The sequence below is a fragment of the Gymnogyps californianus genome, chromosome 18, assembly GCF_018139145.2.
Source record: "Gymnogyps californianus isolate 813 chromosome 18, ASM1813914v2, whole genome shotgun sequence".
Taxonomy (NCBI): Eukaryota; Metazoa; Chordata; class Aves; order Accipitriformes; family Cathartidae; genus Gymnogyps; species Gymnogyps californianus.
In genome coordinates this window covers 7,514,326-7,530,649 of record NC_059488.1, presented here as the reverse complement: position 1 = coordinate 7,530,649, position 16,324 = coordinate 7,514,326, and the positions used below count along the sequence as shown (strand labels likewise).

General features: G+C 38.0%; 1 protein-coding gene across 2 annotated transcripts in view; it reads left to right on the top strand.

Moving 5' to 3' along the window:
- MED27 (mediator complex subunit 27) overlaps positions 1–16,324 on the top strand; it is a 93,911-nt gene that overhangs the window by 64,453 nt on the left and 13,134 nt on the right. Inside the window, exons 4-5 of one of the 2 annotated variants that reach the window (XM_050908009.1) lie at positions 503–596; positions 10,960–11,067. In XM_050908009.1, the coding sequence (XP_050763966.1) occupies positions 503–596; positions 10,960–11,067 (202 nt within the window). The remainder of the gene's footprint in view (positions 1–502; positions 597–10,959; positions 11,068–16,324) is intronic. The other variant, XM_050908011.1, reaches the window with a different exon arrangement.

The window sequence follows — 16,324 nt, the reverse complement described above, 5'->3', positions numbered from 1 at the left end:
CTGGCATGTACTAGCCAATTTCAGAGTCACTGGTGCATGAAATAAATTGGAAAGATTCAGAAAAAAAAAATCCCTAAGAATAGTCTGAAGACTTTGGTAAAACCTCTATCTGTTTAGTTTATCAAAGAGAGAGTAAGGAGGTGACATCCTATGAATTCCTACGATGGAAGAGTAATTTTGATAATGTATCCTTCAACCCCCTGAGGGAAAAGTATAGAAATACAATGGCAGGAGTTTGAGGCTGACAGATTTGGACTAAAAACTGAGTGCATGTTTTTAAGGGCAGAGTTATTAATTTTCAAAACAACTTACATAGGGCTTTCGTTTGTTTCCTCTTATCAATAACTTTTTGAATTATGCTTCAATGCATTTTTTAAGAATATGCAGGTATCAGAGAAATTAATTTGGGAAAGTCCTGTGGACATTGTTAAAAAGGAGTAATAATCCGAGTCTGTGACAAAAAGCATGTGTGTTAATTCTGTTGTTTTGGTTTGTTTGATAGATACGTTGATGATGTGATCAATCGGATTGATAGGATGTTCCCTGAAATGTCTATCCAGCTGTCCCGGCCAAATGGAACCTCTGCAATGCTTCTGGTAAGTTGGATCATTTAATCCCTTGAGATGGATTTCTTAACAGATTGAATTACTGTTCCTAAAATGCAGGTTATTAAAGATTTTTATTTTTCTTTTCCCAGAAACATACTGTTCTTCATTTGTCACAGCAATGTAGGATCTTTCTTGCTCTTAGGCAAATGAGTGATAAAAAGAATTTCACCTTTAAACGAAAGATCTGTTACTTTTTACTGTTAAATGTGATTGTAGAAATATGAGCGCAAACTCAAAATATTCATTGTGTTTTTCAGCAGTCTTGGCAATGAGTGAGTCTTAATCATGATAATTAAGAAGGAAAAGAGTGATGGGAGGAAGAAAAGAAGAAGGAAACTAATATGATTTAAATTTGTTCAAATTGTTCTTGGGTCAGTGAATTTCTGTTATATGATGAAGTCAAGAATTTGCCTTTGAAGTAAATGAGCAGTAAAGGCTGGATTAGAGATAAACAAGTCCAGTACATTTGACTTATTTCTGCCTGACCAAGCAAGATTTCATTCCAGAAGAACCTATTGTTCACATCAGTTTTCACAGGCAGCTGTTGTGCTTATAGCAAGAGAAGTCTTTAAAGCTTTTACTTTAAGACAGAAATGTGGAAGTGGAGTCTGTAGCGTGGCAGTTGGATGCCGATTTTCCTCTAGTAGGGTGAAAGGCAGAAGTTGCATCTTTTGCCAAATTTTAAATAAAACTAGAAAATATACTGTATACACAGGTGAAGAACTGAGACCAGATCAGTCTTTTCCATCTCAGATTTCTCATGGTACTTCCTCTTATTTTTTCCTTTCTCACATAGGCTATTACAAAAGGCTTGGATGTAATGTACATGTGAGTATATTTCTTGTTTCCAAGCAAACAGTACAATGAATCTGAAAATCAGATATTTTGTGAAAACAATATTGTTGAGTCAATATAAGTCAATGTTAGGATCGCTCCTTAGATTTTTATATTGTTTTTAGAGTTTGTTGATTTCAAAACACTGTTATGGTTAGATTTTTGCCTCTGTTTTTCAAAGGTTCTGTTAATTTCTCTATAGTAAGCATAGCTATGATTATGTTTGGTTTTAATTAATCCACTGTCTAACATGCCATTATTAACTTTCTTTGAACAGCTCCAAATTTGCAAGAGATTAACTGAGTCAGAAGTTAAAATAAACAGCTGGCATTAAAACATTTAATCTGCAATTGTTGGATTCACCAAGTGGAACAATATATTCCAGAAAAGAATTGAATTCATCAGTGCAGTCTTAAGAAGCTATAAGTCTTGGAAGCTTTTGCATTTCCTCTTAAGCTGACTTTATATTTAACTATTTTGCTATAGAAAAATGTCTGGTTTTACTTCCTTACTTTGAAACCTTTTCCATTCTCTTAGAGCCCCTCTTTGCATATAGTAAGTATGTTCCACTTCTCGTGGCTTTTTGAGGTCAGAAAATAGATGATGGTTTTCAAGATTCAGGCACAATTAGGAAATTAGGTAAATTATCTTGGATGTGACTGATAAGGAATAAGGTAGGGTAGAAGGATGGTAACTGTAAAAGAAGCCCCTTTTACAAGCAGTAGTAATTTAGTGAATTCCATGTTGCAGTTGCTCTCTAAATCAAGGACATTATTGTTGTTACAAGATAGCAGCCCTGTATTGAACCAGTGGCATGCATATTTTCCTTGGATCAGAGATCAAAAAGATTGTTTTTAAAGTATTTTTGTATGTGATTGTGTGATGGGTTTATCATTTTTTTCTTCTAGGCAGGTTTTCCCTCTTTCCCATCTGTCTCAGTTGATGTTGCCAATATGGCACTTTCCATCTGGCCCTGACTGCTACAAAAGCTTTTGCTGTTTTCAGCCACAAATCATTCAGTGAAAGGTGCTGCAGGATGGGCAGTGTGAAGAGCACCTCCCCCAGAAGAAAGGAGGTTTCTTCAGTACTTGTGATTTCTCACTCTGAACTTATCCCAGGTTACATTTGGAGTTGCTCCCTTGCAGCAGCGTGGTTTACCACAATACCAAAGGATTCAGATAATGCTTATTTTATTTAAAAGTATTTTACAACCATACTGTTTGTCCACAGTTAGTTAACTAACTGTATAATCTCAACCATTTTCATCCTTGGACTGTTCATATCATACCTGCCGTTGCTTATGAAGGTCTTTGACGCAGAGGTCTAGCTGTTATATTAAAACATCTTTAAACACAATCATTCCGTTTACCAGAAAAAACATGTACTCATCTTCAAAGGCACTGGTAAGCACTGTACATATTTTACGAATGTGCAAATGATTGGAACGAGATTGGGGAGAAGGGGAAGGGAGTGCCTGTGAGATTCTTTGAAACTTCAGAATAGCTGGAGACTTTGCCAAACAAATCATCTTTAGGAAAAAGGCCTAATACAGAAAGTTTCAGCCCCAGACTCTACAACTTCATGTGCACATGGAAATCAATTTATGTCCTTAGGTGTAGAGGTGGGACTTTCATGGGCTAAGATTCATCCGGTGTTTCAAGAGGAATAATTAGCAGCCGTGTGAGCCTGCTGGTCAAACTCTTCTGGCGCATAACCTTTGTGTTAAGCCGGGTTCTCCGTAACCAGGGTACAGCTTTCACATAAGCTGAGAACTTTAAGCAAAAAGAGAAATAAACTATTCCTGAGAGCATGAACGCTGTGTCTTGAAAGATTGCTACCTCCTAGTCCTTTGAGGTTACTGCTTCCTCCAGACAATGAGGAGGTTTTTTATGCTTTAGATTTATACACAGCAATTGTACCTCATTAGTCTGGATTTATGCTACACAGACCAAACACACAAATAGTTGAAACCTTTCAGAGCTGTGTGAAATCCTCAACTGATTTTAAAAGCAGTTTATCATGGCATTTCAAGGTGCTGTTTAATCCCAATCTTCACTAGTGATTTTTCAATTAATCTTTTAATCGCACTATGCATAAAAAAGACTAAACATAGAATTATATCAGCTTTAATAACAGTGTTATGTAAAATTAATTTCCAGCAGCAGCAGAGGGAACTGTGGACTCCTTAAGGTTTTTGTGAGATTTTGTTGGTCAAATGCCAGGAATTGTAAATCAATAAACCTCATCTTGTATGTTAAGAAAACACGAACTGATTTTTAATTAATGAAAAATACCTAGATTTTTGCTTTTTTTGAATGATTAGTTGTATTCCTAGATATACATTATTTTTTCTAATAAAATAGTTTTTTGGTGTGATTAGTATATGATTGTTTCACACACTTTGTTTCCGTTATCAAAATTGGGAAATTTTTTTTTTGTGTGAAACAATTTCTGTGTAAAATTCATTCATTAATATCAGAAATATTTTAGAAAACAGTAAACATTAGCCCCACTTTTTCCAGTTGACAAATATGACTTCCTTAAGGTCAAGTACCTAGCTAGTCCTAGTCAGGTGTAGAAACTTATTTTCTTGTCTTCATCTGGGAACTACTTTGTCTTTAAAATCGTTTGTATCCCCAGTATTTGTACAGCTATGTAAAAGCACTACTATAGAAGTTACAAACACTGGGTAAATATTTTTGCAGATAATTGAATAGGTTTCTGTAATTTGAGCTGTTTCTAACGCATAATGATATGTATAACTAACTTCCAGTTTGAAAAATTGAATTGTTTCTGCCAAACCAAAGCTCATGACAGAAATCATGATTTCTTCTTTTGATATTATCTTACAAATTTTTGATGATAAATTAATTTTATAAATGTATACTGATGCCTAGATTTTTAATATATCTCATATAAAAATATGAAACATGTTTTTGTACAATTTTATTCATTCTCCATAAAATCAGACACATTTGCATTTGAACTTTCAAATCTTGTTCCAAGCATTTTAAACAGTCTGATTGTATGGAAGTGGGCTGTATTAATTGCAAATAGGCTAGACATCTGTTCACTGAAACTGAATAATTTCTTGTGTCTCATTTTGTTTATCAGTGTTTTACATAAAATCATTATTATTTTCTGTTGGAAAAATGGATTCTGAAATTTATTATTTGCCTATAAAGAAAGGCCACCAAACTGATTTTTGTTCAAGAGACCTTGATGTTGAAGAACTGGGAGGAAGGGGGGAAATTTGCTAAGTGATTTGAAATCGGTATTTATGTCATACTTGATTGGAAACAATTTAATGCTGTTATTTTCAAAACAATCTCTTTTCTCCAAAATGCTTAGCAGTGTAAGTGTTCCTCCTTACCAGTCTGGTGGCTCATTAGGAAACTAGTGCACAGTAGGCACTGGATAAAGGTAGGCAGGTTCACGGTAGGGATATAGATCTGATGATCACATTTGGTGGCTTAGGCAGCTAATTTTAGGCACATAGGGTGAATATTCGTTTAGGGATTTACTCTCTTGGAGACACTAGCTAGGTTTTGGTGTTTGACGGAACTAGTGGGATGGTTAAGGATCTGTTGTGTGAGCTGGATCTTGAGGAATCACTTCTGAGCTCATGGTGGGACTGTTGTGGCTGTGGTGGCTTCACAGTTTGTCTCTTAAGATTGAGAACCCACATTTAAAAAGCATTAAGCCAACATTTGAGGTCGCATATGCAGAGGAAGAACGTCTTGAATCAACAAAGTATGTGAGCAGGGGATGGCAAGTAAATTGTAAATTATTCTCTGCTTGTCTAAGATAAGAATGAGGAAGATGAGGAAGAGTCTTTTGATGGGAAAGTGAACAAGAGTAGAAAAAGTAGAGAAAGATCTGTGAGAAATTTGCTCAGCTTTGTTCCCTTCACAAGGTTACTGTGCCCCAGGGTTACTGTCCAGTCGCAAAAGTTCCCAGGTCTGTGTTGATATTCGCATAGATTTATATTCTGCAAGATCAGACATTGTTTTCATCCCTGTAAAATTCCTTTTTCCATTCTAAATTATAGCACACCAGGAGACAGAATCCATTTCGTCATCTGTAGCAATGCTGGACTAGCGTGACCCTTCCATAAGTGTGACTGGCCGCTGGCAAAATCTGTCTTTTAGCCTTTGAACAATATTCTGTGCAAGTTTGTTTGACTTATTAAGACAATATGCCATGTTACCGAGGGAGAGGATCACCAGCTCATCCCTAATACAGTGAAATCATTTAAAGTCCTTCATTTATGTTGACTTTTTATCATGCACTATTGCAATTAGGTTAGACTAATGAAAGGTAAATTCCAGCCCTTACATAAAAAGAAGAAATCCTTGTAAAGAACCTAATTAGTATGTTTGTTTATTTAGACTCTAATGGCTTAATTGCATCTTATCTTGCTATTTACAAATAGGCATCATTAAAGAATAATGAGTATGTGAAGGAAAGCGCAGCATTCATACCAGCAGCAGATGAGACCTAGGAAAAAAAATAACTAGGTGACAGTCTGACTGGTGGGGTTTTTTAGTGTATTTTTAATACAAAACCTTATTTTTCAGGATATATAAATATGATGTCCAGGCATTGTACTGATTTGGTAAGACAGATACACAAGTGGGAGGACAAGCTTATGGCTGGCTATATGGCAAGGAGCAGGTGTCTGGCCTTTTGCTGGAAATATGTACAGCTTGGTTACATCTCTGGTTTGATGTTGCCTTATTGTTTTCTAAGGTGAATTAAAAACGCATACAAACTTGTGCTCCTTTTTACACAAGCAGGGAGGTACCCATGTTAACTGAAACTAATGTTTTCTATCTTTTAGCTCTGCATTGCAGAGCATCTGCAGCTCAAATCAGCAGCAAATTCCCTGGGATGCTGAGAGGAAATCTGGAGCTTCGGGAATTTTTTGCAGTGTTGGAGCTTGGTGTTGTCAGCATATGTTTTCCTAATATCAAACTTTCAAATAAATTTGAAGAACGAATGTTTGTCAGTGCGTTTTTTAAAATTGTTTATAAAAGGGCTTTTCATGTGGTATCAGTTTCAGTGAGGAGGCAAAACTAAAGGGGGTATTTCAAGCTATTTCCTCCAGGCAGGGTTCTGGCATGGTAGATTAATTTTGATCCTTTTCATTTTGTAAACTCATTTTGACCCTGATTCTGACTTATTTGGAGAGGTACTTCTTTCTTTTCCAATCATAAGTGACGTTAAATGGGAACTTTTTTAGCAGTCTTACAAGAAATTATCTAAGCCATTCTCACTGATTATTCTGTTTCCCCCTCCCCCTTTCTTGGCATACAGTGTCTGTCATCTGCTCTTTGAGAATTATCTTGGTGATAGACAAAATATTTTTAAAACTGGGATATTTCAAGAAGATTTTTATTTTATATATCTTTGTCAGAAAAGCTGCATAATATTGCAGATTTCAATCAGCTGCCTGTCCTACCTTCTTCTGGAGCTTGCCATTTTAGGAAGCAGGGGATTTATGAATAACTTAACTGTCTGAATTTAGTATACTTTAGTTAAAAGGAAGTTAGAAGTACATTGTTATTACACAGACCAAAACAGGAGCTACAGAAGTGTTTAACTTGCAGCTGTTCCATTTTCAGCTCACAGAACTGTGGGGCATATTTTTTCATTCATATTAATTGAATTTTAAAGTGACCTTGTACATGTATTGATTTGAATTAAAATTTTCTACATCAAGGACGAGTTGGCATATATCCTTCAGGCGAAATATTAAAAAGCCAAGTGCTGTCTTAACAGGATATCGACAGAAGAAGTTGAAATTTAATAGGAAAAGTTAGCTTAGAAAGGAAATTGTTGCTTTTTTGTCAGAATTGAAAGGTATCTTTTCTGTATAATGCAAGAAGTTTCTTTCAGTTGATATCTGTGGAAATGCAGGGACATTTCAGTGTCCATTAAATAGGGACTGTCTGGGTGAGTCTTGACCTCCAGAAGGAGAGACCTGCATGCACTACTGGAGCTCAGAGTAGTACTATCAAATTACTTTTTTACCAGAGCCATTAGTTTTTTATTGCCTTCTTTCAGGTGATCTGTAGGGACACAGTTGTATGACTATAGGTGTAAATTATATTCCATACATAGATCTTTTCTGAACATGGACTCCAGTTAGCTAAGTTGAGCAGGCATTGAAAGAAAATGGTTTGCTGGAAAACATGATTTGTAAAATACGGTTGAGGTGAACAAAAACATTAAGACCTGAAAACAGGTACATGTCTTGATTATTAGAGGAAAAAATAAAAGGTATCCCATTTATTGTGTACAATAAGGAATGTGCTTTACCCTGAAAATAGCTGTGGAGCATACTTTTGGCTTCCGAATCTAACAGCATCCTCCAGTCTAGTGACAGGCTGTTGTTCATTCTTTGTACTACTAGCCTCATTCTTTCAATGTTGTTAAAATGATGAACTATAATTTCTCTGAGCTACGCACAGTTTCACAAAATTTCTGCTTCTGTCAGACTTAACTAATAATATGGTCCTACAAAAATCATCTGAAAGTCCCGATCTCTCTTCCAGCCAGTATAAAACCTACAGGAATCCCATGTCAAAACAACAGCGGCACAAAATCGAAAGTTTTCTATTTCAGTGCCAGAGCACTGTAAGAGCTAATTCAGACAACCTCGCGCTAACCTGGCCAAAGTTGCAATGTGTTCTAGTGTTCATTTGTGTTACCACGATGCCTGGGTGCCCCTGCTCCCAGAGGGGACCCCCTTGCACAAACCATTGTCTAAGTTGACATTGGAACAGTAGTGCCTTCCTCAGGGAGCTCAGAGTCTTAGGTAGCCATCTGAGGATGGGTTTACACAGCTCCTTACACACGTGGGAGACAGAGTAACCCTGCTTGTTCGACGTTCAAGGAAGTGGGTGATCGAGGCTACTGTCCCAGAGCAGTCTGCAGAATCTGACCTTTCAGTGTTGCATGATGGATGGTAGCTGGGGTCTGGGTAGCTGTGACGGATTCTGAAAGTGTGGAGTGAGTCATTGGAAGGGTGTGAAAACGGATGACCTGGGAAAAGGCAATGAGCTAATGCAGAAGCATTTTGAAAGCATTTATGCAGGTAAATCTTGGGGGGGGGGGTTGAGGCCAGCAATAAGTATATTCAAGCAAGCTGAAGTGCCAAACATAGGATTTTTCAGCTTGTTGCGTTCCACTGTTCACTCTGAGGATTTTCAGGAACATCCCACACAGGCTTCAGATCAACTTCATCCAATTTTTTTTCTACCTGGCAGCAATGTGAGATATGATGAATGCAGAATGCAAGGGAAGAGAAAAGAAGTGAGCATCCACTAAAGTGTGTGAAAGCAATGGAGATAGAAAATATTATACGTAAAGCTGGGTCTGGGTGTTTGTAAGGCAGCCTTTTTGCCCTTCCATTAAGAAGATTTCTTTTTGTTTAAAATTTCTTCTTTTCCTCCTTTTAATTTTACTGTATATGGTTGATGCCTAGTGTGAAGTTATAAGAGTTCTCTCAGTAGACCTATATCCTAGCGATGTGGCAGTCTTACTAAGGTAGAAAAATAAATAAAAAACTTTTAACTCTAAATGTGCTGACAACTTTTTTCAAAGTGACTCCATTTCCTCATCTTAGCAGTTAAGGCAAAACTGTCTTTCCGATTCCAGTGGATGATTGGCATGATAGATCAAGGCACCTCTGGGTCATGACTTTGTATTTAACTTAGTTGATACAGTGGTAAGTGCTGAAATAACTCTGTCAGTTTACTTTATTTGCAGACCAACTAGGTCTTATTACAGAGTATCCCAGCAAGATACTACATTTAGACCCAAATTTACAGTACCTGATATCATGATATGGTTGCTTGAGAACACTAGGCAGTTCCATATATGTTCAGAAAATCCCAATCTATTGTAAGAAAGTAGGAACCAGAAAAAGCTATTCATGGAATGTGTGTAACTCAGGCCTTGATACACGTTACCCTACTTCAGCCTGTAATGTTTTTCTTCAAAAATTTACCTATTCTTCTGACCTGCTTTTTCTCTTCATGTTCTTGCAAAATTATGCCTAGTAGCCTGTTGTCTTGAAGTCTATCATTGACTCTTTTTTTCCCTTCTCGTTTCCCCGTCCTCTCTTGCTGTCAACTTGTTCTTCCCTGTTGTTCAGACTCTTCTCTCCTAGAGTTTCTTTCTCCGTGTCCCGTGCCAAGGAATTGTCACCAGTTCTTTTCAGGATTTGTAACTCTGTCCTGCTACATAGTGATATAATAAGCAGCATTTACCGTAGTTTGGGTAACTGTTCTGCAAAGTCCTGTGTTGTCACCCCATTCCTACCACCATTTCACCTCCTAACCCTCCTTCAGCAGCATGGTTGGATGGAGCCTGTGCCAGATTTTCTGTCTTCCTCCTTGGGGGAAAAGCATCTTGGCACTTCAGAGTTGATTTGCCTGTTAGTCTCTTAGTTAGTCAGCATCAGGGTGAGGTTACTCGTGTTGAAACAAGGTGGTAAGTAGGAGTCATTGGCAGAAGTTAAAAAGGAAAAACATGTAACAAATCAATAAAGACGCATATTGACTGATTTCTTTGGGCGTGGATTTGTCTGCTGAGGTTAGCAGTAAAAACACAATTGTTCTAGCGTGTGTTAATCTATACTGCACGAAATGTTGGAGCACAGACAATGGAAGATAAGCTGCTGCTGGTTGGGAAATATTAAAATGAACTAATTGTTTCTTTTTTATCTCAGTTTTATGCTTTTGTGGGTGAGGAAAAACTAATAATCTCTGTATAACAAAACACAAAGAATTAGACACACATCTTAACAATACTGAAGTGCAAGTTCATCTTTGAAATGTAAATTGATTTTTAGATTAAAATGCCTTCATTATTGCATTTTTGTCAATAATATAATTTAGGCTTATTTCTGTTGTTATACTCTCACTGACTCTATATATTTTCCATGATACTAGTTTTTTCTTTACACTTTACAGCTTTCGCAGAAGAAAATTAAACCTTTGAAAACGTAACATTTTTACTTTTTAGCTGTAGTTTCCTTTTAAATAATTTTACATTTTTATTGGACCTAAAATGTTTTCCATTAAACTTATGGCATGCTTTTAAAAGCTAGCATTAGAAGAGTCCAATTCTTCTTTCAAATTATTTTTCTCTAAGTGGACTTATATTGGAGAATATCAAATACATCAAAAATAATCACATTTGCTCATTGTTTTTGACAAGTTATTGAGTTGTGGTGTTAATAAAATTGAGTTGCTTGGCAGTGTCAAGGGAATTCTGTGAATTCATACATTTTCAGTTGCAAATGAATGTTTGTTTGTTCTGCACTTTATAGTCTATCTCTTCCTCATAACACACACAGTGGTTTTAGATCTTTTATTTTGGTCTGTCTATAAAATACTGAAAACTGAAATTGCATCAACTTAAGCTGTTAACTTGATGGTCTTGTGAATTCAGACACCATTGACTCTGCTTCAGCTTGTTTTTGTCTTTCTCGTGTTCTTCACAGGTTACCTTAGGAAAAGTGTTAAAAGTGATAGTGGTGATGCGGAGCCTCTTCATTGACCGGACAATAGTAAAAGGGTACAATGAAAATGTCTATACTGAAGATGGCAAGGTAGGTTATTGTATATTCAGCAACATTAAATTTTATTTTTACCTGGTATTTAAATGACAGAGAACAGGAATCCCATCACGAGTATGCTAGAAACATGAAACTGTCAAAAGACTCTGTGGATGTTTTACAAAATACTCAGGTTTAAATTTATCATGCTTTGCTTGGATTTTTCGTACCCAAATGTCTGACTTCTTTCTAAGCTCTGAAGCCCTTGCTTGAATTTCTAATTTATCACCTTAGACCCCAGTTGCCTAGTTAATAGTGTCTACTGAGAAAACATTTTTTCAGTGTACCAGCACATCAACAGCCCAAGGTTCAGATTTCTCTTTTCTGAGAGCCATTGGGAAATCTTGGGCTAGTTTTGTGCTCAACTTGATAAACGCAACTGCGCAAATCATTGGTAGGTAGTCCTCAATAATTTGCTTGTCAATAATAGCACATCTTGAACAGCAGCTATTAAAGCAAGTGTTACCTGTTTCCACAAGTGATTTATTTTATGAACAATTCACCCTGCTTGAACCCTCAAATTTCATCTGACTGCACACGCTCCATATGGCTCTCTTCAGCGCATCAGAAGATGTTAATGGGACCTGACGGCCTTCAGCTCGGCTTGTTTCTCTTTTCAGGGTGGAATGGTCTCTCTTACCGAGACATCCGCCAGGACTCTCCTTTGCCAGTAACAGTACTAAATACCTCCATGTTTCACATTTTCTCTCTGGAGCTTTCTCTTCTGATTATGAAGCCTATTAAAATAAAAAGTTCATTATATCAAGATGAGTACTTGGCACCCATAGGCCATGTTATAATGAGGTGAGACTTTTTTCCCTTTCAAAAGTGATAACCGTGTTTTAGCACACAGAAGCACGTTGTGTACTGACCCAGAGTTCAGTGGCTCTGAGTCTGAACCTCTGTTCTCTAGAAAAGGCCAGGAGCTGATCTGCTGAAGGAAATAGTACAGCTGTATTTCCCAGGTGAGAGATTCTCACTCGAGGGGTGGGGGATTGGCCTAAGAAGTAGTAAAATAAAAATTGCCTGATTTTGATTTGCATTATTCAAATATGCAGGTTTAAATGCTACTTTGCCGCAGAAGCAGCTGCACTGTATTCCCTGTATATTAGCATATAAATACAGACTTATAGCACCAGCCCCTCTTCACCTCAAGTTCTGCTCGGAAGTGAAATGATAGTCTGCCTAAAGAGCACTGACAGTGCTTGATGGATTCCTGTGTCACACTTCGTTTGGGTGTGCTTATTTTCTCTGATGAATCCAGTTTCCTTTGAAGCTCCCTTGAAATATAATAATGCTATATATGCTGAAAAGCTAAGTAAAAGAGTTCCTTTCTGAAAGTCGGCATCTGGCATTGGGCTTCTGTTTAGCTCAAGGTTAACTCTCTTGAGAGCCGGGTACCTTTTCTCTGTCATCGTTTGCTGCGAAGGGGAGAGCAGGACTCACCAAGGCCAGCTTTGGGCACGGGGCACTAACCTTTGTCTGTTGTCAGTGGGGAGCAGTTCAGCTTCTCCAGAGCATCGGTGCTGACACCTGGCTTGTTTTCTTGCTTTAAGCCAGTCTGCAGGGGAGCCTGTTTTCTACCGATTTAGCTTTCTGTGTCCAAAGCTAGGTTACGTGACTGCTCCCACAAGGCTGCATGAACCTGTGACCTTTACGTGGCAGTTTGCTATTCCATTGGGCCATCCCAGGGCTTTCACAAACCTGAAGGTCTGCACTTTAGGTATAAATAGGAATATTTCATTTGACTTAAGTAGAATTGGAGTTGCAGCTACTCAAATAATGAGTAAATTTGGCTTAGAAGATTGAATAAATGCGTAGCTTGCTAGTTTTGCCAACTGGAGCACATATTGACAAACAGTGAGCTCCCTCTTTTCGCTAATTAACTACACTGATAATTGGAGAATAAGAATAAGATTGTGCTCTTGCAATGATTCGCTTTACTTATTGTGCCTGCTGGGAATGAGCGATTACAGTCAATTGCAAACATAGTCCATTCCAATTCCTTCTCTGTCACAACAGATGCTGTTGGGAAGGTACTCCAGTGAGGTTTCACCATACTGTTCTAGCTTCTCAGTTTCTAGCCTGATAGAGGGGAAAAATGCACTAGCATTCAGAAGAGACACAGAAGAGTATGAAAAAGGAGATCAGCGAGTATCATCTTTATTGAATAACAAAAATAGAGAGAACCCTCAGGATCACAGTAGGAGGTGATCGTTTTTCCAGTGAGCAGTTTACACAGTAATTGCTGATTTGGGGGTTAGCTTATGTATTCCTAGGAAGCATTTAATATTTGTAAACAGCAGCGATAAGATTAACTAGGTGGTATCCTACAATATGGCAATTTTGAAGCTCCTGTCTTTTCTGTAAGCCATGTTTAAGAGGGGACACTGGATAAGTCGTTGTGCTCCTTTACACTTAAAAAGCTGAAGGAGGGTCTGTTGAGTCATCCTCCTAACTGCACAAGTCAGAAGGTCCTTTAAGTAACAAAAGTGAAATTCAGTGGGAGGCTTTCTCCAAGTAGATCAGGGTTTGGGGCAACAAAATACATTCAGCAGTATTCAATAAAAGAAGAAATGGCCATCATTGGGAGACTGAATGATCACACAGACAATAAGTGAAAAATGGACTGTGCGCGGAAGAGGCCAACAATTTGCTTGCAGATCAGGGGAGTCATCATTTATCCCTGAACGTACAACTGTTTTATCAAATTTTGCATTACTGGGAAGAAAAAGGGAAGAGATGAGTGCAAACAGCAGAGGCATTGATAGTCTTCTGGTCCATTAGTCAGGCAAGTCTAGAAAGAAACAAATATGGGTGTTTCTCATAGTTGTGGAACTGTGCATGGTTGCATACTAGCAGTTACACAGGAAGGCTGACATTGCATTATCCAGGTTGCTTTAGCTTGCTGTGTGCTTGTATGTTGTGCTGTGTAGGTTGACCAGTACTTTTGTGAAAGCTTCACGTGGTTTCTGCTGTACTGAAGTCTAGTTAAATTGGGTACTCCCTCTTACAGATTTAAATACTTTCAAAATTAAGGTGAAAAAATAGAAGTCTTAGGCTTGCAGTGAGTAAAATAAGACACTACATTCTGGGGTTTTATTTTCAAGCTTTGCTTATACAGACGAAGAATCATTGCATTTCTTAAGTGCTTCATGTACTTCTCTCGTGAATTATTCACAAACCCTGCAGAATATGTCTTTGCCAGGTTGCCAGCTGCATAACTTAGACATTGTTGGTGACACTTTGCAAAAACAATAGGTGAGATCTGGCAGCCTCTGTCATGTCGTGGGTTCTGTGCGCTGATGGCTCTGCAGTCTCTCTTGCTTACCATACTAACCCATTGTGTCCACCACATACTGATGCATTTTAATTAGCCCTGTGGTTTTAGTGATGGCACCGTGCCACCCTTAATTTCAAACTTTGACATACTCATAGTGCATTGGAATTTAACCATGGATAATAATTAATTACTAGTGTTGTCCTGATTCCTGAATAAATGTAGCTATGCAGCTTACCCTTGCAGGGCAGGCTTATTGTCAGCTGAGCCATTAGTAGCCCTAGTCTGCCAATAAAAATAAAAACATATTGGGATTTTTTGGCATAATAGTACCGTGCTTTTCTTTGGATGCAGAGACCAAGAACCACCTTGACAGGATGTATTTAGAGTGGGTACTTAACATCGCTGCCTAGCCAAATTCCCATTTTTGCATCCGTTAGACTTAACTAAAGAAACAGAAGTGTCTCTGTTGAATTATCATGTTAAGGAACTTGGGTTATGTTAATGCTATGGCTTCATTAATTACCCCATATCAATAAGAAAAGGCAGCTTTTAGCCTCCTAGGGTAAGAGAGGAGAAGAAATAGTAGTATCAAAGGAAAGCTTCAAAGACAGGCAGAGCTGTCTCTCGGGTAATTTCTGATCCCTGCATTCTTTCCACTTCAAAGCTGGATGTGTGTGTGTTTGGGTGAAGGGGGGCTTGAATCCGATTTCTCTAATAAGTGTTGGCACCGGACCTGTTTGATATTAGATGCAGGGAACATTCTGATTTGTTATCGCCTTTGAAATCGTTCAGACGACCTTCAGAAAATGGCCTCTTGTTACTTATGCTGGGGGTGGGTGGGGAGAGTGGGGCATTGGGAAAAAAAGCCCCAGTTTAATTCACATGCAGAGGATGCCCTGAAATTGTGCTTTCAGCAGTTTTTTGGTTACAAATGTGTGTCTTGATTGAAAGTGAAAAATTGAAGAATAATAGACCTATAACGATGCATTCTTTAATCCGCCTCTGCCTTAATGCTCTGTTGCAGGGGGAAAGGTGGGCAGTCATTTAGGATGTATGCATGTCGTTTGGGAGGTTTGGTAGCTTTTTCTTTTTTTTTTCTTTTTTTTTTAATGTGGATAACATCATGTCTGTAAGACAGACATTCATTACTTTTTCAGCTTTTCAATCTTCATGCCAACTAATGAACATTCAGAACCTGTTGGACTCATCTTAATGCAGCAACTGAAGTGGACTTTTTTTTTTTTAGATCTTGAGTCTAACTAGAGAGGATCACATACTTGGTTTGATCACTAGAGATTAGCAAAACCATATATACATTCCAATTATAGCAACTCTGTCTGCAGTCAGAGAAAGCCTTAAACTACATGAAAACAGCTTTTTAAAAATATGCATTAATTTTTTATTTTCAAATGTAGACTTTTCTAATATGGAAATGCGATGCTTCCTTCCCGACAGGCACAGGTCTGTTATTACAGTGTAAATCAAGCTCTGGTCCAAGTCCAGGCTGAACTGCCCCTTGTGGACTCTAGTGTCTGAGCGTTGTTGGTGTTCACACAGGTTCTTGATCCCACCCTAAGAGCCAGTAAATGTAAAAAGGTTTGTAGGTACATGCCTCAGGGTTCTTCTGTCTTCGTCTAACCAGGAAAAGGCATTGAGACATCAGCTGCCTTTTGTCTCACAGCAAGGTCAGCAGTACTAAGCCATGAAACATTATCCTGAAGTGATTTTTAAAGTCTTTAACATCGCCTCCTCTCTGGACTGAGGACTGGGGATTCAAGAGTCGCTTCTGTACCAGTATTTAGAAGTGGGCCACTTAACAGTGTTACTCTTGAAAGAATGGGAACTTTTAGCATTCTGAACATTTTTAGCAATGTGAATTAATTACTTGGGTTCAGCATCCTTCCCCCTCTCCTCCTTCACCCCCCTCTAGTGTGTTTTACTCACTTCACATGACTTCCTTCATTTCAG